Raw genomic sequence first — 25480 nt, 5'->3', positions numbered from 1 at the left:
CATAATTATAGTTTTAACGACCTGGCTTGTCCAATCTACAGGAAGTCCTCATATCCATTGAATGGCCTCAGCACATGTTGGTTATCCAGATTGCTTAATGCGACACTTAAAGTGATGTAGTGTTCAGGCGTACAGGGGAGTAACTGTCTAACTGTTCATTACACAATGTCTGATAAAAAAAAAAAAAGTAGCAGAAATGTTTTTCATGTGAAAATATTCAATTTACCAGAAGATCTGTTTGCTTTTTGTGTCAGAGTTTGACTTGAGGTCATTCCTGTGCTCGGAGAGTGAGCAGTTAATCTGGAAGAGTGAAGGGCTGCCGTCTGACGACCTCTCCATGGAGAATGCACTTGTCATACTGCAGGTTAGACATTAACTTACATGTGTGCCAAATGCTGTTATTACCTCTCTCCCTTTGTGTTTGGTTTTTAGTTACAAATCTGCCTTGATGCAGGATGCTCTCTGTCATTATTCAATTTAATCACAGATATTTTTTCTCTATTTTTATGAGGCTGTAGTTAAATTGATCATAAATTGAACGCACTATTTGTCAGAGTAGAGTGTAAAACAGAATCTCCAACTTCATTTTATTAGTCATATTGAAGATTCTGCCCTTGTCGCCCTTCATCTGTCCTCCGTTTGTCTGTATTGTGTCTGTGTGTTATTTTTTACCATCGCTGCCTTCAGATCAATGCACTCAAGTTACCGGTAAGACGTTATTCCACAATCATCCTTATGGCTCCTGCTTCATTCAGAGCAGCCGCACTCACTCATTCATTTAGCCTTTTTGTGTGTCTCCTGTTTTGTGTTGTATTCATTTGTGTGTGAATGAAATGGCAGCGTATTGAGTTGGTCTGCTGATTATAAAGACTTTAAAGATTTGAGATGGTTTGAGTGAGGAACCAAAATGTACAGGATGAATGGAGGGTGGTGGATTTTTTCTTTTTCTTTTGTCTATATAACTAGATACAGAGGACTAAATGTGTAACCCCACCACACAAACACACACACACACACACACACACGCTTCTCCATTCAGTATCTGACCCGCTGTCTGAATAAAATTGACCCAAAACAACATAAACTGAAACTTTTTTTTTGTTGTCATTCCACTCCCAGAGCGTTGCCTGTCCGTTCCTGATCGACCCGTCATCCCGAGCTATAGAGTGGCTCTGCACACACCTGAAACAGCACAGACTAGAGGTTATAAACCAACAGGTAAACAGACACACACACACACAACAATCACATCAAACAACATTAAGCCGCCTTTACTCCGCTCCTCTGTCTTACCAGATATTTACTTGGCCATATTATATGATAGTTAATGATGTCATTATTAGTTAGTAATAGCAGCATGTTTTGGTAATAATTTTGAAATGGTATATTGACTTTGCCAGATGTGGCTCTACTGCATTATAAAGGCATGCCAATGAGTTTTTATAACAGAGAGGGAGATTTTGTGTTTGCTCCTGGAACTCAAACGGAAGGCCGAATTAGATTGATTGATTTGGAAATTAGCTTTAACCTTCCAAAAGGAATAAAAGGCAATTCTTTATCTGAATGTTACTCAAATACCTTTTCTTACATGTTAGTGGGGATAGTACAATATTGTTATGAAATGTTAGAGATGTTTAGGTCATCAACCAGTACTTGAATTTAAAATATAGTTACAATTCCTTCTCTGTATCTCTGCTCTCTTTAGGATAGTAATTTCATGACTTCCCTGGAGCTTGCAGTCCGATTTGGAAAAACACTAATCATCCAAGAAATGGATGGCGTGGAAGCTGTTCTCTACCCACTGCTGAGGAGGGACCTCATAGCGCAAGGTACAGTATGCACCCTCAAAAACACCAATCGCTTTCAAAGGGATTCATTATATACCACATATGGCTTGTCACATCCTTTATTCGTGCGCAGCTGGCTTTGAATTTGCTCTTCTGATTTTAATTGTGATGATTTAATTCAGAGAAGAGAAGAACATTCAAGGTCATGTAAGAAATATTCTCTACTGTGATGTTTAAACTGGAACGGTAGCTAGGTAGAAGTGCTACAAAGGCTATTGTAAAGTTTAATCAGTAGGTGCTTGTTAACAGAAGTTTTAAAGATGCCTTTAATAATTAAGACGATTCACACGGCTGTCTTCTAGGTGAAGATGAAGGTCTATTTGAAAGTAATTGGAAAGAGTGAGGGCAGAGGGTGGGTGAGAAGGATGCGTTTTCGACTTAAAAGCGGTGCTGAACAAGATAGAAAAAGTATGCCAACAGAACCTTGGAGTAACTGCATTGCAGACATTTATAATGGAGAGTTGAAGGGAAAGGCTACATACCTGTAACCGGCAGTGTTTTTGAGGCTCTCTCTCTCTAATCAACATATATGCACACAGGTCCTCGATACATTGTCCAGATAGGAGACAAAGTTGTTGACTACAACGAGGACTTCCGGCTCTTCATGGCAACACGGAATCCCACCCCGTTCATCCCCCCTGATGCTGCTTCTGTGGTTACGGAGGTGAACTTCACCACCACCAGGGCAGGCTTGCGAGGACAGGTAACCCATGCAACCCTTACTCAAACACAAACCATTACACCACTAACTAACATCCAGATTTAATAATAAAAAAAATCCACAAGGTGAAGTCATGTGCACACATTAACAGATGAAGTCTATAGTGGGTGGGGGTATTGTCCGTCAACATGTTGTGTAAAATAAAACAATACAAAGAGATGAAATATGTACACCTTTTTATGTATCATATTAAATAATATTAATGATACTAATGATAATAGCAGTAGAATAATATAGTGGATTTACCAGAGAGAGTACAGCATGTATTCCCAATCTGTAGGTCCACATTCTAACATTTTCTGCACGCGTGTCTGAATTAGCTCCTAGCCTTGACCATCCAGCAGGAGAAACCAGAGCTGGAGACTGAAAAAACGAGATTACTGCAGCAAGAGGAGGACAAGAAGATAAAGCTGGCTGGTCTGGAAGAGACTCTGTTAGAGGTACACATGCAGAGACACATTACCCATAATAGTAGCGCTTGTGTTTGTTGCTGCATCACTATCCTTTTATTGAATTATTTATTTTCATTTGTCTACCAAAGCCTAATTCTATACCCTGGATATAAAAATGTGACTCAGTGTAGTGTATAGTCATTATACACCGTTCAGTCACAGTCACATTTTGTGCCTCTTTGGACTGCTCTGTTCGCAGACTTTATTGTTGCCAACAATAAGGTTGTTGACAGAATGATACAATGTGTGCAGACCAAGCAGGAGGAGTTAATAGTGCTGCAACAAGGATGTGATCTGTCACCATATTTCCTCCATTGAACACAGCCAGATGCGTTTGACAAAACATTTACCGGTAGTTAAGCCAGACGCACCAAACATGTGTCTCTGTCATGTTTTTTTTATTTTTATGCACCACCTAACTTTTATAATGTATGCCCTAAATCAACAAAAATAATTTAGCAATTTTGTCTCCCTGCAAATTTCGAATTACCGGTAAAAAATTATGCAAGCTGCAAAAGTAAATTCTTGCAACATGCCTTTCTGCGCACACAGTCAGGATAACATTTTGGACACATGGAGAGCCATCCAAAAGCAGGATGTTAAGGCTTCAGTTATTCCGAACGAGCAATTATTCTAGCATTTTAGGAGCAGGTGTGACTTGACGGTTTCTATGCGCCCGTGGTTTTTCACCTTTTTTCATTTGAATGTATTTAAATGAATTATCAGTTATTTTCAGAGAATGGATCCCACAAGATTATTGGGATGGGTCTAGAAAGGCTGTTCAACAGGCTTTGGTAAAACAACAAATTGTTCCTGAGGCTCATAGATTGCAGAATTCAGGCAATTAACAAATACATGCATACTTTCCCTTTTCTTCTGTAACAATCCACCCCCGCCCCTTTTATTTCTCCATTCTTTTTGACTGAAACTTACCTAATCTTGCGTTTGTGTCTGTCCGTCTGTCAGACTCTGGCTACAGCTCAGGGTAATATTCTGGAGAACAAGGAGCTGATCGACAGTCTCAACCAGACAAAGGCCAGCAGCGCCCTGATTCAGGAGTCGCTGCTGGAATCACACAGGCTGCAGGAAGCCCTCGACCAGGTACTGTAATGCATGCACACATAGATGCATGGAAAACCAGCCTCCATTCGCTGCATAAATAGCTACAAATAGACTGCACACTGCACAAGCAGGGGTGTTTTATATGCCTGACACAGCCATCCTCTAGGGAGCACTGTTATACCAGAACTGTTGTTTACTCTCAGTTGTCCATCATTTATCCCACTCCCTGTTTCTGTTCTCTGCTTTGATTTTCCCCTCACATTTCCTGTCTTATCACACCTTATGCTGTCTTTCCTAATGTATCATTTTCTCCCCTTCTATCTTCTTTGAAATAAAAATGTATCTATTGTACTTTTCTGCACATCCATACTCATATAAATTCCTTCCCATGCCCTCTGTTGTATGTTCTGTAACCCTAAAACATCCATGAGACATCTTCTGCTATTTATCTCTGTCCTTTCCTTTCCCCCTTCTTTCTGTTTTTAACATAGGAGCGGGATGCATACCTGCCTCTAGCAGAGAGTGCCAGCAAGATGTACTTTGTCATCACCGACCTGTCCAAGATCAACAACATGTACCGCTTCAGTCTTTCTTCTTTTCTGCGCCTCTTCCAAAGAGCTCTTCAGGCAAAGAAGGTGACTGGAAGCCACACAAATCCGCCTTGTTGCAATTTTCATCCATTTTCATCATGTTTATCTTGCAGAATACGTTCAAATATTTTTTTCCCTCTAACAGAAAACAACATCAATCCAGCGCTTTCATGTAACTGAACAAATAAATAAATTATCCATCATTTTCTCATATGCATTTTTTCCACACTAAACGATGTCACGCATCAATGCAGCAAAGCTTGGGCAGAACATATGTCAACATTAGTAGAAGTCAATCATTATTTTAATTTCTCACTGTGTAATCTAATTATTCTACTTTGTATTTAATGAGAGTTGTTTGAATTGGTAATTATCCTCACGTAAACTCTGTTTTAAAAATGTGCTTCATCAGACTCAATGGTAGAGGAATAGCTTAATAGCAACTCTAAAGCTCATTAGTTGTTATAAATCTGAAACTTTATTAAGGAAAGCACTAAAACCAAGGTAAATCTTAGCAGGATTTTTGTTATTGTTAATCTGTACAAAAAACAATATGTAAACAGTAATTGGACATTTTATAGGGGTCTACATTGCTAATTACGAGCGAAGCACAGTGATTGGGTAAACTCTGGATTTGCTTGTTGCCTGGCAATATAATAACACGTTTTCCAAAAGGACAAACTATTCCTTTCAACGGCTGTGAACTTTAGGTTGGCCTGAGGACATATACAATATGTGACTTGGTATTTGAAAGAAAATATAAATTGTTGCTACCTTTTCTTTGGCCTACAGAAACACTGTCTAACTGGGCTGTTTTGGGGATTCTCAGCTCAGTGCTGTTGATTTTTGATAACTAAGTCAATCTTGTATGAATAGAGTTTAAATGATTTTATTTCATTTGATGTCAACTTGATTTATTTCGACACAATTTTATTTTCCTTTACAAGTTTATCTCAGTCTGTCCTGTTCAGCTGGACAGCATGATGGATTGTCTGTTTCACCACGGTTCTCTATCCTGAACCCTGTCAGACAGGCACACACACACACACACACACACACACACACACACACACACACACACACACACACACACACACACACGCACTCGTACACGCAGGCCATTTGGTGGATTGAGCAATAATTCCCCAAATCCTATGAGGATTGTTAGAGCCAGTGCTGTCATCCAAGTATGTCTCCAAGCAGCAGCTGGTCACCACTGTTACGTGTGTTGTGGGTACGCTTGTGTGCCTGTGGACATAGTGAGCGTGATCAGAATGCTGCCTTGATTCATGGGTCGTCACTCCCTTTGCATCTTCTACTTCTTCTTCCAGGGTTGAATCAATAAGTTTAATTTGCCGTCAGCGTCCTACTGTTCCCAGAATTGAGAGGAGAATTTTAGCAGCCATTTTAGCAGCCTGCTCCTACACCGCAGCACACAGGTCTGCGGGCGAAAAACCTGAGGAACTGTCATCTAGTTTTATCTATCTGAAAAGAAGTAAAGCCTGTTAAGGGTCCAGTTAAATGTGCCGGTTTGACGTCCTTAGTCTTTTCAGGTACACTGATGTGACAAAAAAAGACGTTGTTTACCTTGGAATTTGGGACACATAAAGCACATGACAAAGAAGTGCTTGTACTGTATCATAATAATGACTGCACATCCCTCCTACCCACTGCCCTTTCTTTCTTCTTTCTTGCTTTCCCCTCTCTCATTGTGTGGGTATTTGTGCATATCTTAGGAAGTGGAGGACACTGATGCCAGAATTGCTGCTTTGGAGTCCAGCTTAAAGAACATGGTGTATGAATACGTCTGCCGGTCGCTGTTCAAGGTAGCACACAACCTTACACGCAGAAATAGAACAAATACAATGATTGGAGTCTGTTTTAAGTTGGTAGTCCAAAATCCAAAATAATCCTGAGCCGAAGAAATATCTTCACTTTGCTAGTATTATTATGGCGGAACTGCTGCATGGGTCAGAAAGAGGACGCAGTATTGGAGAGCTCTAGTTCAAAAGTAGCATGAATGTTAGCGTCACTGCAGCTCAAACCGTATATGTATATATACATACTGACACACAACTTGTAAGGGAAATCAATATTTCCATGTACCTTAATGGCTACTGTAGAGTAGAATGATCCCTCCTTTTATTGTTGTTAAAACTTTGACACAAATGACATCAACAGCGAGACTAAATACATTTGAACTGATACTTTTAAAAAGAACTCACAGAATGTGTTTGTTGGAGACTGAAATCCATATTTTTTCTTGAGAAAGAACAAAGCTCTTGTGTGTGTTTCCCTCTGTGGCTGATGGTGTGGATGCCGACTGAGTGTCTGTGGCACACAAACTGACCCATATCACACAATAATGTCTTGTAAAAAGAAAGAAGCTTTGACACATAAGTATTAGGGGTCATTTGGTTTGGTGTACACGAGTCCCCCTTGGCTAGGTCCTATAGAACCAACACATAGTGAGTATGAGATGCATGAATGTCAGATTGAATTATAGCCTTTTCCGTGTTATAGTCTCACTAAAAGCACATGTTTAAGACTTTGAAGTTCACAGGGAGTCAAAGTAATCTCATGTAAATATTTGATGCTGTGCCCCTTGAATGTAATAATAATAACGTAATGTAATAATCCCATCTGAACGATTGCAGCTTCTGTGGCTGCAAGTGGTTCTTTTTTTGTAGCTAGAATATTATTACACTGATGTACTTTAGCTTTTAATCATGTCCATCGGTATCGATAGCTACTGTGAAAGGCTGAACTGATGCAGTCATTTAAATCATTTTCATACTACAAGGCCAGTATTGAATTGCAAGCTACTCCTTAATTGATTGTCTTTGCCAGCCTGTTGTTAAGTGCATTTGTTTTCCATGCATATAGATGACCAGCACAGATAACGTGTGGCTGTATCTCAGTTTGAATATTATATTGCTGCACTTTCTCTTATTGCATTTTGAGAGTAAATATCGGGATGAATAAAACATGTATTTATCTATTATTTATTCTATCATATGGCTTTTCTTTTTTGCCTCCCCTCTTCTTTTCTATTTTGGATCATTCTCTCTACCCCATTGGAGTCTCTTGGTCGATGTCTTTCTGTTTCGCTCTCTGGGTGGGAGTGGGATAAGCATCTTGATTAGTGGTTGTTTCTATTATCTCTTTCAAACTCCACCAGTGGATGAGAGACAGAAAAAAAAAGGATGGTGAGATCGTGCAGAGATGTTACAACAGCCAGTGTAGTTCTGGACATCCCTTGTGCTTTTGTGTTTTCCAACCCTTGCACATGTTGAGCTTCATATTCTAACATGTTAATGAATTATGAGCTAAGATATGCTGAGCAAGTTAAGTCTCATCTTCCTTTTCTTCTTCTTAGGCTGACCAGTTAATGTTCGCTATTCACTTTGTGAGAGGCATGTACCCTGAGCTCTTCCAGGAGAGTGTGAGTATTTGCGGATTTCACATATGCATCATTTGAACACAGCAACATCTTCCAATTCTTAACACTGCTTTTTGCTGTAGGAATGGGACATTTTCACGGGGTCTGTTGTGGGAGAAATGTTCAAGAAAGAGGTAAGAGATCTGCCTTTCGTTTCTAATAATGAGAAGACACTGGTTATTCTGTTTTTTGACTCACATTTCTCCTCTTTCAGCACGAGTTTCCTTCTTGGATCGATCAGGAGCGACATGGAGCGCTGGCCATTTTTAAAGTAAACACAATGATATACATGCTGTTGTACACAAACTTCAAGTGCACCATCTGCTGCATATGCAATGTGTAAAAAATAAATAGTTAATGGTTTGTAACCGATCTGCTGATCAACTTAAACCTAGTTCTTGACTTGTCCTCCAGCTTTGAATCTTCTTCCTTCACTTTTTCACAGACTGCATTCCCAGCCCTCTACCAATCGCTGTGTTTAAGTGACTCAGACCTTTGGATGTCCTTCTCTCAAAGCTCGCATTGTGAACAGGAAATCCCATCCTCCATTGCCAAGAAGATTACGCCCTTCCAGCAGGTCATTTTTTTCTTGCTGACTTTTCAGATATGCTGCAGTTTTACTTGATATAAGTGGGAGCAACCTTCTGTTTAACACATTTTAATGGATGCCTGTCTATTCTTTCCTCTTCATGTAACCCTTTTCTCTTTGGATTCCCCAGCTGTTATTGGTTCAGGCAGTCAGACCAGACCGAATGCAAAGCGCTATGGTAGCATTTACTTCCCAAGCCCTGGGTAAGTGTTTCATATGAGGGCTTTTGATTTTTTTTTTTACTAGCATCTTATCATGCAGGAGCCAACCAGACAATAGTGGCTATCATGGCCATAGTCTAATGTTTTTTTTTCTTTCTATAACAAATAAAGGGAGGACTCATCATGACACAATCATTTTCAAAGTTCTATTTCTGGCCATCGAGAATAAAATACAATTGCTGCGGTTTCTAACGAAGATGAAACACACCAACGTTTCCAAAAATCTTCATTTTAAAAGTTGGAAAAGACTAAATAATAACATTTGGGACACTAGCCTTAAAAGGAACTAAACATAAATTAGGCTTCCTTTTTGTCACCCAGCCATAGAATGTGTTTTCAGCTTTAACTGATGTTTACAAGGGTTCTTTGTCTGTTTGATCTCTCTTGGTCATACCAGCAGAAGTATCACATCGAAGAACATAATTCTTAGTTGTATTGAAGCTGAACAACCCAAAAAATATACTCACTGAAATGATTAACTGAAGCTGTTGAAAATTACATTTAGCTTCATTTGTATTCTGATAAAGATCTCAGAAGCTTTGCCGGTGTGAATTTGAATAATGAGCTGTAAACACCAGGACTGGCTATATCCTCCTTTATCCCTTTCTTAACTCTTTTCTTCTGTCCTCTCTCTTTGTGCTTTTCATCACTGAGAATGTCAGTCTCCTTGAGTAAATCACAAAGACACACACACACACAGTTATGCTGTTGTTAGAGATAGGTTCGTTTATTGTGCTTAATTAGCCCATTCATTCAGTCGAGATCAAACTAATGGTATGTTGACTTCTGACTGCTGCTGCTAATTGGTGTCAGATAAAACTAATATGGAGATGTTAATATGCTACGAGTGCAAAACTGAATTTCACTCGTGTATGCTGCATGAGACGACATGCTCATTTACTTGTTTTTATATACAGACGCTTACGTTTCGGACGTTTTATGATTATGCATTCATTCAACGTATCATGTTGATCGTATAAAGCTGCATTCACTGCTCATTGCATTGTGCTTCGATATGACCGTAAAAGCTTTGCCCCATGTGAGGGTCGAACTCACGACCTTCAGATTATGAGACTGACGCGCTGCCTACTGCGCCAACGAGGCTCGAAGCGCTGTGCTTTGTGGCTGAGACTTGTTGTGAGTGCAGTTTCATTGACAAGCCCAAAATGGTTGAGCTTTGCCAACACACCTATGGTGCTTCAACGTATCATGTCAAATACAAATGTCCAAGTTGTTCTCAGCTAAAACTTGGTTCAAGGTTTCCAATTAGAACTTATTTTTCAGAAATTTGACGATTATGCATTCATTCAACGTATCATGTTGATCGTATAAAGCTGCATCCACTGCTCGTTGCATTGTGACGTAAAAGCTTTGCCCCGTGTGAGGGTCGAACTCACGACCTTCAGATTATGAGACTGACGCGCTGCCTACTGCGCCAACGAGGCTTGAAATGCTATGCTTTGTGGCTTAGGCTTGTTGTGACTGCAGTTTCATTGACAAGCCCAACAATGGTTGAGCTTTGCTAACACACAATAGGTGTCCATAAATTCACATTCAGAAGAGGAATGCAATGTACTGCCAAACTATTGATTCATGGGACGCTGGTTGAGTTTGCTGCTTTCGTGTTTTCTTTTTGCTCAATTCATGTACACATGACCTAGTTGTTCTAAGATAAAACTTGGATCAAGATTTCCAATCAGAACTTACGTTTTGGAAATTTGATGATTATGCATTCATTCAACGTATCACGTTGATTGTATGAAGCTGCATCCACTGCTTATTGCATTTTGTTGTGTTTTAATATGACCGTAAAAGCTTTGCCCCGTGTGAGGGTCGAACTCACGACCTTCAGATTATGAGACTGACGCGCTGCCTACTGCGCCAACGAGGCTTGAAACGCTGTGCATTGTGGCTGAGACTTGTTGTGACTGCAGTTCTTCGTTTGCAGTTTCATTGACGAGCTCAACACACCTATGGTGCTTCAACGTATCATGTCAAATACAAATGTCCAAGTTGTTCTCAGCTAAAACTTGGTTCAAGGTTTCCAGTTAGAACTTACTTTTCAGAAATTTGACGATTATGCATTCATTCAACGTATCATGTTGATCGTATAAAGCTGCATCCACTGCTCGTTGTATTGTGATGTAAAAGCTTTGCCCCGTGTGAGGGTCGAACTCACGACCTTCAGATTATGAGACTGACGCGCTGCCTACTGCGCCAACGAGGCTTGAAATGCTATGCTTTGTGGCTTAGGCTTGTTGTGACTGCAGTTTCATTGACAAGCCCAACAATGGTTGAGCTTTGCTAACACACAATAGGTGTCCATAAATTCACATTCAGAAGAGGCCAAACTATTGATTCATGGGACGCTGGTTGAGTTTGCTGCTTTCGTGTTTTCTTTTTGCTCAATTCATGTACACATGACCTAGTTGTTCTAAGATAAAACTTGGATCAAGATTTCCAATCAGAACTTACTTTTTGGAAATTTGATGATTATGCATTCATTCAACGTATCACGTTGATTGTATGAAGCTGCATCCACTGCTTATTGCATTTTGTTGTGTTTTAATATGACCGTAAAAGCTTTGCCCCATGTGAGGGTCGAACTCACGACCTTCAGATTATGAGACTGACGCGCTGCCTACTGCGCCAACGAGGCTTGAAACGCTGCGCTTTGCGGCTGAGACTTGTTGTGACTGCAGTTCTTCGTTTGCAGTTTCATTGACGAGCCCAAAATGGTTGAGCTCTGCCAACACACCATAGGTGTCCATAAATTCACATTTACAAATACAAATGTCCAAGTTGTTCTCAGCTAAAACTTGGTTCAAGGTTTCCAATCAGAACTTACTTTTCAGAAATGTGATGATTATGCATTCATTCAACGTATCATGTTGATCGTATAAAGCTGCATTCACTGCTCATTGCATTGTGCTTCGATATGACCGTAAAAGCTCTGCCCCGTGTGAGGGTCGAACTCACGACCTTCAGATTATGAGACTGACGCGCTGCCTACTGCGCCAACGAGGCTTGAAGTGCTGTGCTTTGTGGCTGAGACTTGTTGTGAGTGCAGTTCTTCTTTTGCAGTTTCATTGACGAGCCCAAAATGGTTGAGCGATGCCAACACACCATAGTTGTCCATAAATTCACATTCAGAAGAGGAATGCAATGTACTGCCAAACTATTGATTCATGGGACGCTGGTTGAGTTTGCTGCTTTCGTGTTTTCTTTTTGCTCAATTCATGTACACATGACCGAGTTGTTCTAAGATAAAACTTGGTTAAAGGTTTCCAATAAGAACCTACTTTTCAGAAATGTGATGATTATGCATTCATTCAACGTATCATGTTGATCGTATAAAGCTGCATTCACTGCTCATTGCATTGTGCTTCGATATGACCGTAAAAGCTTTGCCCCGTGTGAGGGTCGAACTCACGACCTTCAGATTATGAGACTGACGCGCTGCCTACTGCGCCAACGAGGCTTGAAATGCTGTGCTTTGTGGCTGAGACTTGTTGTGAGTGCAGTTCTTCTTTTGCAGTTTCATTGACGAGCCCAAAATGGTTGAGCGATGCCAACACACCATAGTTGTCCATAAATTCACATTCAGAAGAGGAATGCAATGTACTGCCAAACTATTGATTCATGGGACGCTGGTTGAGTTTGCTGCTTTCGTGTTTTCTTTTTGCTCAATTCATGTACACATGACCTAGTTGTTCTAAGATAAAACTTGGTTAAAGGTTTCCAATAAGAACCTACTTTTCAGAAATTTGATGATTATGCATTCATTCAACGTATCATGTTGATAGTATGAAGCTGCATCCACTGCTCATTGCATTGTGCTTCTATATGACCGTAAAAGCTTTGCCCCGTGTGAGGGTCGAACTCACGACCTTCAGATTATGAGACTGACGCGCTGCCTACTGCGCCAACGAGGCTTGAAACGCTGCGCTTTGCGGCTGAGACTTGTTGTGACTGCAGTTTCATTGACAAGCCCAACAACGGTTGCTTGTGTAAAATTTTCAAGTTGATTGGGTTACTAGTTTTTGACTTATGCGCTCGGACAGACAAACAAAGAGACAGACAGACAGACAGACAGACAAACAAACAAACGCACCCAATTGCAATACCCTCGCCTCCTCTTCGGCAAGGGTAAAAACAACAGGATTTTCTCCAATGTAACAGTCGCATGTGAATTTTCCTGATCATGTGATACGATGTTAAAAAAACGTCTTTGGAGAGCTTCTTTGGTAAGGGGAAAAGTCCAACTGAGGAGGAAGAAGAGGAGTCGACGACCTCCAAGAAAAGAAAACTTGTTTTCACAGGCACACTGGAGTCCTACTTAAAACACAGGTTTATCTCCAGCTGGCTGGCTTCGTTAACGAGCAATGGAGGGTTCAAAACTGCTTCGGAACAGAGAGACCAAGAACCTTGGATTAAAAGACAGGAATGTGGAAATTATGAAACAAAAGAATGTGACCATAAAGGACAGAAGCAATTATTGAGACCACTATGGTGAGTAGATATTGGTGTAATACTTGTTTAATAGTTACTGAAAGTGCGTAATATAAAGTTTATTGGTAAGATTATATTCCTCTTTCTTAATTTAATTACCCCGAAAAAAATTGCCCGGCATGAAACCGGTCCGTGGCAGGAAAAAGGTTGGGGACCACTGTCCTAAACGATATACCGGGTTACTGTTCCAACATATTCAAAACAGCAAGATATAAAAATGTTCAGGCAGAAGAAATGGGGTCAGAGCACATGGCAGTAGTTTTCACTGCACAGTTCAAAGGCAATTTTTCCAAAATGCTCTGATAATTTTAAGCTGTTGGCAAGAGAATCCTCACCTTCAGGATTTGTCTTTGATTCCTTGATTCTTGCCATGATTTCCAATCACTAGAATTCTGTTGTTTTTTTTGCATGAAAGCAATTAGCCTTTGCACTAAGCGGCTCAAACTCTCAACCTGAGACTGAGATTGACGCTCTGCGTACTGTGTGTGCCAACCAAGGTCCAGAGGACAGAGTTCTATTTGGCAAAGTAATATATATTTTGTTGTCACCTTGCACAGATAATTACTTTTAAAGCAATTTTCTGTTTTTGTCATATTTAAATTTGTATTTATATTGTATTTAATTTTTGTCGAGTTTTCTACCATCTGAATTGGAAACGTACGTTTTTTTGAGGCTTCAACTCTAGACCTGTATACTATAGTATGCAGTGTAGTATGCAATATAGTATCACATCACTCAACTGTCAAATATTGTAATAAATATGTCTTGAAGGATCCCAATGGATATACAGTAAGTGTGGAAGCGGATAAAATATGGACAAAGACAGATGTCTTTAACTAGTGTACTGTAACCGCTTCGGTTCCTACTGGGGGGAAACTATTGAATGGAAGTCAGTGTCAGCTGTCGTACAGCTGCTCCAGACTGCTCATAATCGTACTAGCTCACTTGGAGAGACGGTCAAACTTTCACATTGGTCGATTCATCGACTATGGCCAGTTTCCTGCTTCTAAATATTGCTATTATATCAGCCTGTTTTCAACCTTTATTTCAGATTAAGAGACTAATGCACCGCCAGGTGTCAAGAGCTACTATCAAACATGGTAAAAATGAAACGATAGCCATTAAGGGTGACCATGTCTTTGCAGTAGCTGTCTGTGTTTGTCTTATTTGCTGCTATCCAAGTCTTTTTCTCCTATCTCTCTCTCTCTGGGCATTCTGAGAGCACACATTTTACATGTATGTTTTGTTTCTTATTTGTTCATGTGTAGACTTAATAAAACAAACAGTTTGAACATACAGCAGCATGGCAAGGGTGAGTGAGCATTTTTTGAAAGAGCGAGAGAGAGAGGGAGGGGGATTCAAAAATCATGAGGGAAGAAGATTTTGTGTGTGTGTCTGTGTTTTTGGCTGTAAACCAGTATGCTAATGAGGCATGGTCTGTAATCCTTTTACAGCTAATCTCAGTCAATCCCTCCAGTCCAGGCCTGGGCACTGCTCACGCACACAAGCATACCTGGGTGAACACAACCATGCACACTTGTGCTCGCTTGCTGTCTTGATTTCTGAACCTCGCAAAGAATACAATTTCACTTTTTTTCTTTTCATATCTTTCTTATCATTTACCATTTCTGCAAGGGGAAGGCACTTTTTTCTGAAATGAAGTGAAAGGATATTACTGTAATAAAAAACCCCGAGTGCCAGACACCATGAGGCCTGTGCGTCAAATGTCATTAATTCTTAGCCATTCACCTTTTCGTCCACTAAAAGTTTAACTCATAGGGAAACTGTGGTTCTGTATTTTTCAAGTCTGCTCTGTCCTGTTTGTATGACATTAAGCAGGCAGACATTCTTTAAATGCTCCCTGTTTTTGCTGTCACACGTCGCAATCATGTCAGATGATTGTTGTCCTTGTTGTTGCCATGGTGATGTAGATAAAGGTCACACTTAGATGTTCTACCAAGACCTTGTGCACTTATACAAATATGTATAGATGCAGCAGACTCCAAAAGAATGTTCAAGCTGGGTCGTTGTCCTGGCCAGAACAGAGAGCACTGTGATGCATCTGTCTGTTTGTGCCCGTGTGTGTGTGTGTGTGTGTGTGTGTGTCTCTTCCAATCTAATGAATATTTCACTTCAGCTGCATTGCCGTGCAATATGCTGACGTACTGTATATACCGTATACGATTAATGTCAAAACACAGCCACTCGCACTGTATCAATTTGCACCGCAGTTTGTGTGTCAACAATCACTCATCAGATATGAAAATGTATATATTACAGCAGGATTAGAGCTAATATTCAGTGAGAAAACGCACACATGCAGACAAGTACGCAAAAAAGCCTGGCTTCTCAACACCAGGGGGCTGACAAGGTATTCTTCTGCTATGTATGGTGAACACTGCTACACACCTAGCACTCAGTATGCATGGCACATCACCATTGTAATCTCTCTCACACAGTCTGTCTCAGTGTTTCCAGTGTCTCTCTCCATTTGTACAACATCACCAACCCTTCTGCTCTCCCACTTTTATTTTACCCCAGCGTCCTATCCTCGTCAGTCTCAATGTGTTACCACTGTCTATAGCTCCTTTTTTGTCTGCGTACCTCCATCAAATATTCCCTTTTTTTCAACTACTTAACTGGCTTTTCTTTGTCTCCTCCTCATGTACCCTGTCTGCTCAGCAGTTGCAGACCCTCTGACTTTGAATCGCATATTTATTGTACATAAAATATTGCAGCCCTTCTTTGCAGATGTGCATTTTACACCTGCCATTATCTCCCCATCTCTTGTCCTCTGTAGATATGAAAGAGCTCTCCCCTCCTCCCCTGAACCTGCGACGCCTCTACACAGACACCCTGGAATTGGAGCCGGTGTTGATTATCATCTCTCCAGGGGCAGACCCATCCCAGGAGCTTGCAGAACTAGCAGCTGAAACTGTGGGCAGGGACAACTATCACGAGGTAGAGGATAGACAAATAAATGAACAAAGGCATAGCATGTTAGCAAGTGCAACAAAACATCAATAAGCTCTCACACAGCTGCTTTTATGTGGTTAATGCAGCTATTAAAGAATAATGGGTTATTGTTTTGTCTTTTTTGTAATTACATAATTAAATGTACACACAATCCCATCAATGGGAGTTGCTTACGTGATTACTGTAAGTTGTTTAACTGACATAGAGGTATAAATCATTTTAATTACGAGTTACTAAGCTCCATGTGGAAAGTAGAATCTCATTTTGCAAGTATTTCATAATTGCATACATTTTTTTAAAGACCGATTAAATTTTCATTGACATTATCTACTTTTAATGAATGTTAAAAAAAACGTTTTCTCTTCCGATCTCCTCCTTTCTCTTTGTCGGTCTAGATCTCTATGGGCCAGGGACAGGCTGATGTAGCCTTAACTACGCTCAGAGAATGCTCCAGAAACGGAGACTGGCTTTGCCTAAAAAATCTACACCTTGTCACTACATGGTTGCCCCTTCTGGAAAAAGTAGGTACCTAGCGCATGTATGAAGTTTATTCGGTTGATAGAGGGTGTGTATGATTTTTTTTTTCTGTAACTGTAATGTAATTATTTGAACTCTCAACTAAAAGATTTCTGTTGATATACTTAGTAGCCAAATTGACTCTCTTACCCTAGAGGCACTGGGTGGATTTGGATAGGCTCAACCTCAAATATCCCCAGGGTCAAACAGGTTAATGAGCATTTACATATAATACTGCAGCCACATTTGTACTAAAGCAGACGAACAACGGAAGCTGTGGATGTTGAATGAAAATTTACAAAATATAAACCAAAAACGTTTACCAAGAGTTTCCCTCAGTCAATTGAGTAAAAAGCTGCCATCTGCAAACTTCTGGTAAAATATAAGAGCTTGCTGGTGGGCTTCAATGTTTAAACCTGCTTTGCTGTTTATTCATTACATGAAATCACTACATGTACGCGAACACAACAACACAAGACGACAAATTCTGAAGGCTGGAGAAATGTACATATCTAAAATTACCTTTTGTTATTTGCCTGCACATTCACATTTCCTCTCAACCTGTCTGCTCATATTATTTTCTGCGCAGTTGTTTGTGCGGTTGTGTATGTTTAGGTTTCCCTACGCAGTAAGTGTGTTTGTATCAGGCTTACTTTGCCTGTGATAAGCGTATGTGTGTCACTGCTCACTGCATGTTATTTCTTGCTAAATAAGTTCTGTGTGGGTTAATACGTGTCCTCCACTTTCTATTATTAACTCCTGCTCTTTGTGCCGGTGAACTCTTTATCGCTGCTTTATTGTAGCGGGTCAGATCTCACTGGGAGGCTCAGCTGTTGGCACTGATTGGCTTGTCTGTCTGAGCTCGCCCATGTATCTGTGGGGAGCCCGTACCTCCAGGGGTTAGCCAGAGATCCTTCCTGTCCAGAGTCGTCTGCGCTCCCTGTGTCGCTTTAACCTGAGATTATTACAGCTCATTTCTTCTTCTTCTCTACTCAGCTCTCCTCTTTGGTTTTCTCCATTTGTCTCTCCCTCTACATCCTGTCTATCTCCTCACCAGCTTTTCCTGCCGACCCCTCTTCCACTTCACTCTTTCCTTGTCTTATTCTTTGCACGGCAACCGGTGAGGTCGGGTCTTTGCAGTTTAGCTTGAGATGAAAAACTGATGCAACAAGTGGAACAGCGGCGATGGCGAACGTGAGAAGAAAAGAAAAGAAAAGAAAACACAGTCAATGTAGAAATATTGAAGTATGGAAAGATGAACCGAACCTCAACAAGCAGGTTGAAATTGTTGCAAAGCATCTCTACGTTTCTGCATTTGTTTCCATCTGTTCTGTCCTACTAGATTTCTCCATACAGTGTCTAACTTTTCCAACTTCTTTTGCCATCTGTCTATCCAATCCTTCGATACTTCACTAAATCAGTCGGTCAGTAAGAGCTGGGACAAAGGTTGAAAGAGGGGTAGAGAAGGAGAGTGACATACTCATAATTGAAGCTGGCAGTGCCGATGTCTTCACATCCCTGTCGGCTTATATTCTTCCACTTGCAGAGCTTTCTGTCTCGTTTTTCACATCATCCACTCCAGCTCTGCGTATGGATCTATCTTTCAGTCTGAGTGCATGTCACTCTACCAATCATATGGAGTCATATGAGAAAAGATAGATACATTTGACTTGTTTTACTCCCGCGAATAAATGAATCACTGCACACCAAACCTTTCAGAAATGCATCTATTCAGGCAGACAGCGTCTCCGGAGAAAGCACGGGCGATAGGCTTGTATCTGGAGTTACACTGTGTTAAGATTCTTATTCTTATGTAAAAAAAAAAAAAATGTGTACATGCAAATAACACCGGTTTAGATGAAGGCCCAATCCCAAATGATGTAAAATGTGAGCACAAGTCAATGCGGTGTGTGTGTGTGTGTGTGTGTGTGTGAACATTCAAGCAGATGACCCATGATCCGGAGGCTGTTTTTAATCACAAACCTTCATAGAATGAGTGGTGGGAAGAACACAATGAGAGAAAGAAAGATTGAAATTGAGAGGATGCGATAGTGAAGGAGACGGTGAAAAGAAAAGAGAGAAAGATATAGCACAATAATAAATTACAATAAATAATAGCACACATAGTATGTATGCCATTATTTATGAGATAAATACTTTAATGCTTAGTATCCCATTAGTATCTTGCGTTGACTTCATTTTCCTAAGCGCACAGGGTATCCAAGCGGAAAATTAATTTATGAAGTTGGTTAGCTCAGGACTTTTCATTTCTGAAATGCAGTATACCCACAAAATCATGCTCCATTTTCCTGTGATGATCTTTCTTCGTGTGTTTGTGTGATGCGTCATCTAAAACGCATTTACTGTCACTTGTCCTCAGGAGCTGAATGTGCTTCACCCCAAACCAGGCTTCCGTCTCTGGCTGACAGCAGAGGTTCACCCTAGATTTCCTCTCATCCTGCTGCAGTCCAGCCTGAAGATCACGTATGAGGTACCCACACGTTCTCATGAATCACCACACGCAAACAGCTGTGCAAACAACGCAACCACAATACTCTGGTGTACTTTAACCTGAAACGCAGTGTAGGTTATTGTTAACTAATTCATTCTGAAAAACTTTACGCACATCCGTACATTCTTGTCAACACCCTGGGATCAAGTCCTTCATGATGTGGGTTATGTTCTACTCAAAAGAGAGAAGCGTGGGTCCGGACTCTGTGACTGAAATGTTATTTGTTTAGAACCATGTATCTTCCATTCCCTTATATAATGACTGCACACAAATGGAACCACGCATCTGTACATCTTTACAGAGCAGCATAGTTGTGCAGCTCGTGTGTTAGTAATGCAAGCTTTAGTGCTCAGTCTGTTTGTGATGGGAGTCCTGCTCAAGGGGTTGGCTGCTTCTACGGCCAAGCATTCATACAAAAATCCTCTCTCCTTTGAGTCTGTCCGCTTAGATTGTGTCTCTTTTGACAAATCTATCGTTAATATATGTGAGTATTTTATACTTTTTTGCAAATCACTTATATTCATTACGGCCTGTGCGTGCTGTCAAAACCTACAGCTGAAGCTACCAAATGTTCAGTGAAGCAGATAATGTGTGTTGATGTCATTTTCTATAGCAAGAGCACTTTGTTTCCAGAAGAATTTAATGTACATGACTGTTCCAGTTGAATGCATCATAATAAAATATTTTCGACTCCCTTTTCTCCGTCTGTCTGTCCACAATTTACGCCCCCAACTCCAGGCTCCTCCTGGATTGAAGAAGAATCTGCTGAGAACATACGAGTCATGGACTCCAGAGCAGATCAGTAAAGGTTGGCTCTCCTCTCCTCTCCTCTCCTCTCCTCCTTTCCTCTCCTCTTTTGTCATGACATATTGATCATTTGTTTGTAGGAGGCATCCTGGCAAGAGCCCAATCCTTGTTTTGTTTGGCTTGGTTCCATGCTGTCTGCCAAGAGAGACGCAATTACATACCACAGGTAAAATACACAGACACCTCCACATATACCTGAGTGATCAGAGTTCCTCTACTTCATGTCGGAAAGTAAACTAACACTGTAGTAAAAGGGGGAAAAACACAGTTCCTGTTTAATCGTAGCATGTCAATGTTGCGTATTCCATCTGGTTATCTTTCGAAAACATTAAGTAACCCCCATGTAAGAGATCACGCTAGCACATATCTGTGCAGGTTCTCAGTCATCCAGGTCGAGGTAACTCACAAAGAGCAAAAGCGAAGAATCAACTGGACTTGTTCAAGTTTGATTCTTCGTTTTTACTCTTCGTGATTTACGCTAGCGTAACAGTTTCCCTCCGGGGACAATGAACTATGTGACCTGACCTGACCTTGAAGGTAAATACCAATCAAACATAGATTCCATTCCAGCCTCACAGCAGCTCTAAATAACATTACCGGTAAGTGATACATTTTAATGCGCCACATACGTACAGCTCAAAATGTTCAGAGCTGGGGAACATGACTTTTCCTCATTTGACCCTCAATTCTGCTGATAAAGGATGTCCACATAACACAATAGAGTGTGTAAAAAATGGTTTAATTTGCATTCTTAGAGAAAAACATGCTATTTATTTCCTTAGTTGAACCTCAAGAATTAGCATAAAATGGATAGGAGATCAAAAATCATTGAGAGAAGTGATGCTGAAGAGTTATGAGGCCATAGGGATTAAGGGTGGACTGATTACCATTCCGGTTGTTATGTGGATGTTATATTCAGCATTTTATTCTGTCGATGTAATTTTTCGCTTGTTAGATTTCCATTAATCTAAATTAATTAAAATGTGCTGCGTTCACACTGATGCAGCATCCTCTCCATCTTGACACTTCTCTGGTTTCACTCAACAGCCCTACACACAATTTATCTAATGAGAGGTCTGTCTCATTAAATATTGCAACATCTCTGCAGTTATAAAAGGCTGGTATCGCTTTCTGTTTGTATAGCAATGTATGATTTGGCACACAGGATTATTAAACTCTCGGAAGAAGCAGAGAGAACCTCTATTTACTTGTTTTTTTTCCATCCTTAGTCTGCGCCATTACTCGCAAATGTTTCTTTTCTCTATGTCTCTCAATCCTTGAACCTCTGCTAAGTGTCTTCATTTGAGAGTGTAATGTTATTTCCCATCCAAGAACATGATCACCCAATTACAGAAGCAGTCCTCTCCACCGTCACTTACTGCCTTCATCCTTCCTCTCCAATTTATTCTTTTCATCTTTTTTCAGTGTGCACAAAATATTTGAAAAGATATACGAGTGGAGTCATTATGGAAGACAATAACACAGTAGACTGAATTGAATGCTCTTTACTGGTATATAAGATCACTGGGCTGTAAGAGTTTGGAAATCCTTTTTATTGCTTCAGATATTTTGTTGTAATTCCTAGAAAATTAGGGTAGGTCAACCTCAAGGAGAAGACAAACACGACCAGAACAACAGTCTTTATGCTTGATAAACAGTATGTCAGGGATTTAGACTGTAGTAAGGTAAGTCTTTGTCGTACCGGTACAATAAATATATTTTTTTCCCCTTTCCCAGGGTTGGACTAAGTTCTACGAGTTCTCTCTGTCGGACCTCCGTGCCAGCTTTGAGATCATTGACAGGCTTTTTGAAGGTAAGGGATTGGTAGCAAACATTATAGTAAAGTGGAGACTGCTGCAATGTGGGATTGAATCTGTGTGTTCTTCAATCAATTACCTCTTTAATTGAAGCATGTGGTAGATGCCCGCTGTGTGCGTGTTACTGGAGTTTCCTTTTGTTTTCTGAATACATACATCTGTAGCTTTCATTAATCACCATCTACATTTCTACCTCCTTAAGGTGGCAGACCTTTCCAGTGGGAGTTCGTCCACGGTCTTCTGGAGAGCGCCATCTACGGTGGACGTATCGACAACCCCTCTGACCTCCGCATCCTGCGCTCCTATCTGGAGCAGTTCTTCTCCTCGCAGCTCCTCTCAGGTGGCCAGAGATCGAGCAGAAGGGGAACGTGTTTCTTTCCGCCTCAAATCAACCTCCCAAACTCTTGCTCCCTATTGGTAAGTTGTCTGGACATCAGTTGTCAAAGAATGGATTTTAATGAATATTTGCAGCCATAGTACTCTTTGTAAAGCTCTTGAAGATATTCAAGAAGTATTTCTTGCCAGAGAGAAAAAAAATAGCCACTTCTATGGTTCCAATTTACTTAAATTCAAATGTTGTTGTTGGCTTCCTTAAATGGTCAAGTTGTATTGGCAGAGGAGCAAAAACGTAATTAATACTCCCAGTATTTTTCCTGAATAGTTTACCAGCTCAGTGATGGACTTTCCTACGTATTAGGTGTCAGTGTTATTTTAATTTAATGTATAAAGTTGCCAATGCAAATTCATCCAATTAGTTAACCTTAAAGTTGCCTTACATTCTGTTGACGTAGTGTAGAATTCACAAAGATAAATGAAAGCCCAACCTATCGATTAGATAGATTGAATAAGTTATTACACTGCAGAGCCTTAGAAAGACGACTTCCTGCACAAATTAAGTCGATATGGAAATATCCACATTGAATGTAAGTGACATTGATAATTGATAACGTAAGGAAAGCTGTATCAATCTGTATAAATGCATAGAATTCAGGACTGTGCAGTATTTTTTACCTCCAGTAGGAATGCTATATTTCAAGATTACTATATTATTTCCTCTCTTTGATAATAACAGTAACAAACTGAAGAAACTTTGGGTACATGTTGGTTCTCTGCAGATACTGCGATGATACGCGTGGCCTTGTTTTGACATAATTCCAATACTTTTTGGAAATCTACCCACACATTTAGTTGCACTTGCAGATCTACATGTAATAGGAGAGTGGACTATTGGCCTTGGCAGAGATACTCTATCCAACTGCCCTGCTAGTTTATCTTATACTCCCACATTTCAGCCCTAAGAAGCATGCTAGAAGTTTATACTTTTTCAATTTAGCAGCATTTTTGAAAAAAAAAAAGCATTGTGTTGTATTTTAACATGCTCAAATTGACTGTCTTCAGCTTTTCTGTGTGAGCTGTATGTTTTTGTGTTTCTTTCCAGGACTATCGGAACATAATAGAGAATCTCCCAGAGGATGACAGACCTGCCTTCTTTGGTCTGCCTGCCAACATAGAGCGATCCTCCCAGAGAATCATCAGCTCCCAGGTGCAGCCATCGACACAAGCAAACACACTCGATGTATAGCTGTGCACATGTCTTATTTTTTACATGCTCCGTGAAGCACTAACATCCCAGTTCACACATGGGCAGACACTCATCCTCATTGTGAGTTTGAGATGTGCTCTGTGTTTATCGTGAAAGGTGATCAGAACCGATCAGATATTTGAATTGATTATGATGCCTTATTTGCAAAATAATAATAAATAATACATAATACATAAAAGCATGAAAGTAATAGCAAACAGATCTTTCAAGGAAGAGACCTACATTAAAAGTATAGCACATGCATCAACATGCTGACGTTCTCCGACTTCCAGAGGTTCTAACAAAATGAACAAGTAAGCACTCCCTGCCATAGTGAAGTCAATTTTTCACTTTGGCAGCCGTGTTTTTGCAAGGTCACTGCACTCTTTGTACAGAAAGGCTATTTATCTCCTAATTGCTGTTTGCATTACACAGGATATTACTCAAGCATATTGTAGGTGAAACCTGTGCAGTTAAGTTTTTATGTAGTTCTCTTTTTTTATACAATCTATAGTCTTGCTTGAATCACAGTGTTTGAGTTAATGCATGTTTGAATGTGTATCCTTCAAACCAGCCAGCGACCTCAGTTGTGGTGGAGGGCATCACCTCCCTTCAGGAGACATGAAAGCAGTTTATTTCATGGCCAGGACTTCAATTTAAGGTTAAACCATTATACCAGGCAGCCATCCATTTCCATTTATTTCACTACAAAATAAAATTCACCTTGCAGAGACATGGAACTAGGGTTACATGGGTAATCCATCACAGTGCATATCGTGCCAGATTTGATCAAAGCGGAGGTCATGTTGTTGGTGTGAATTGTTGCCATAGCTCATAGGTGCAAGTGGCTTTTTACGCTGCAGCCATTATACAGGTTTAACAATAGTCCCAAGGCAATTAGTTTTCAAACAGGGTATCAATCAATTTGTTATGTCCTGGCCAAACTTTAGGCATAGAATTTAGCATCTAAGTAATTCCTGGCACACAATACTGATGTCATGCACATAAAAACTTAAATATCCCAGAGTTCTGACTCGATGAAAAAAAGAATTCAAGAAACAAGAGCAAAAAAATCAAAGAACCTCATTTATCTGTCAATGGAATAAAAGCAAAAATAAAAGCGAGTGACATGATGGATTGAGGATTATGCAATAATTATTTCTTCCTGTGTGAAACTAGCTCCAGTAAACTCGGCACACTCAAACCATGTTTAACCACTAGAGCTTGTGTTTTCAGGCTTCCTGCAGCCAACAACATACCATAGTTTAGAGCACACGGGTTCCACAAAGCCACACTCCACCCGTGTCTACTTGTCTCTCTTCCTGCTGTCATTTGTCACATTCTCTCTCTATCTCGCTCGCTCTCTCTCACCTTGGCAATCCTCTTGGTTTGGAACTTAACTGTATCCAGTGATGATGTTGTTTCATATGTGACAGGTTGAGAGTTTTTAGTTGTCTTCATCAAATAACTTCTTCACTATGACAAATAGTTTATATGAGATGCAGTCCTGAATTGCACTTGTAATAAACATGACGGTAGCACGATGGTGCAGTGGTAGCACTGTTTGCATAGGATGTTAAATTATGCAGTTGCTGCTTTGTTGCCATTGGTTAAGATAAGAATGATATTTAATATATTTAAATCCCTATACGTTTGACCCCAAGTATATTTCAAATCTCCATCCTCAGCCGCTCTCATTTTTACTGTAGGTGAAATTCTAGATTAGCTATCTGTTTTTTCATCATTCTCTTCTCTCACTCGTCCCCTCTCTTGCTGTCATTCACACACACACACACACACACACACACCCCTTCTGAACAGAGAAGATAAAACG

General features: G+C 40.3%; 1 protein-coding gene and 8 non-coding genes across 10 annotated transcripts in view; 1 reads left to right on the top strand and 8 right to left on the bottom strand.

The window, feature by feature from the left end:
• dync2h1 (dynein cytoplasmic 2 heavy chain 1) overlaps window positions 1-25480 on the top strand; it is a 65884-nt gene that overhangs the window by 31916 nt on the left and 8488 nt on the right. The window contains exons 67-87 of one of the 2 annotated variants that reach the window (XM_068756703.1): window positions 255-364; window positions 1120-1218; window positions 1706-1829; window positions 2387-2550; window positions 2889-3008; window positions 3987-4121; window positions 4574-4717; window positions 6409-6498; window positions 8052-8117; window positions 8198-8290; window positions 8329-8385; window positions 8560-8691; window positions 8834-8906; window positions 16237-16397; window positions 16808-16933; window positions 19309-19419; window positions 20179-20248; window positions 20328-20413; window positions 21985-22060; window positions 22267-22481; window positions 23503-23607. In XM_068756703.1, the coding sequence (XP_068612804.1) occupies window positions 255-364; window positions 1120-1218; window positions 1706-1829; window positions 2387-2550; window positions 2889-3008; window positions 3987-4121; window positions 4574-4717; window positions 6409-6498; window positions 8052-8117; window positions 8198-8290; window positions 8329-8385; window positions 8560-8691; window positions 8834-8906; window positions 16237-16397; window positions 16808-16933; window positions 19309-19419; window positions 20179-20248; window positions 20328-20413; window positions 21985-22060; window positions 22267-22481; window positions 23503-23607 (2357 nt within the window). Of the gene's footprint in view, window positions 1-254; window positions 373-1106; window positions 1219-1705; window positions 1830-2386; window positions 2551-2888; window positions 3009-3986; window positions 4122-4573; window positions 4718-6408; window positions 6499-8051; window positions 8118-8197; window positions 8291-8328; window positions 8386-8559; window positions 8692-8833; window positions 8907-16236; window positions 16398-16807; window positions 16934-19308; window positions 19420-20178; window positions 20249-20327; window positions 20414-21984; window positions 22061-22266; window positions 22482-23502; window positions 23608-25480 lie in introns of both variants that reach the window. The other variant, XM_068756702.1, reaches the window with a different exon arrangement.
• trnam-cau (transfer RNA methionine (anticodon CAU)) lies at window positions 9956-10028 on the bottom strand. Its single transcript has one exon. It is a non-coding gene; the product is annotated as a tRNA-Met (tRNA).
• trnam-cau (transfer RNA methionine (anticodon CAU)) lies at window positions 10297-10369 on the bottom strand. The gene has a single exon. It is a non-coding gene; the product is annotated as a tRNA-Met (tRNA).
• Window positions 10743-10815, bottom strand: trnam-cau (transfer RNA methionine (anticodon CAU)). Its single transcript has one exon. It is a non-coding gene; the product is annotated as a tRNA-Met (tRNA).
• Window positions 11079-11151, bottom strand: trnam-cau (transfer RNA methionine (anticodon CAU)). The gene has a single exon. It is a non-coding gene; the product is annotated as a tRNA-Met (tRNA).
• Window positions 11511-11583, bottom strand: trnam-cau (transfer RNA methionine (anticodon CAU)). Its single transcript has one exon. It is a non-coding gene; the product is annotated as a tRNA-Met (tRNA).
• trnam-cau (transfer RNA methionine (anticodon CAU)) lies at window positions 11879-11951 on the bottom strand. Its single transcript has one exon. It is a non-coding gene; the product is annotated as a tRNA-Met (tRNA).
• On the bottom strand, window positions 12333-12405 carry trnam-cau (transfer RNA methionine (anticodon CAU)). The gene has a single exon. It is a non-coding gene; the product is annotated as a tRNA-Met (tRNA).
• On the bottom strand, window positions 12787-12859 carry trnam-cau (transfer RNA methionine (anticodon CAU)). The gene has a single exon. It is a non-coding gene; the product is annotated as a tRNA-Met (tRNA).

Source organism: Brachionichthys hirsutus, unplaced genomic scaffold (assembly GCF_040956055.1).
Source record: "Brachionichthys hirsutus isolate HB-005 unplaced genomic scaffold, CSIRO-AGI_Bhir_v1 contig_976, whole genome shotgun sequence".
Classification (NCBI taxonomy): domain Eukaryota; kingdom Metazoa; phylum Chordata; class Actinopteri; order Lophiiformes; family Brachionichthyidae; genus Brachionichthys; species Brachionichthys hirsutus.
This window is presented reverse-complemented; position numbering and strand designations above follow the sequence as displayed.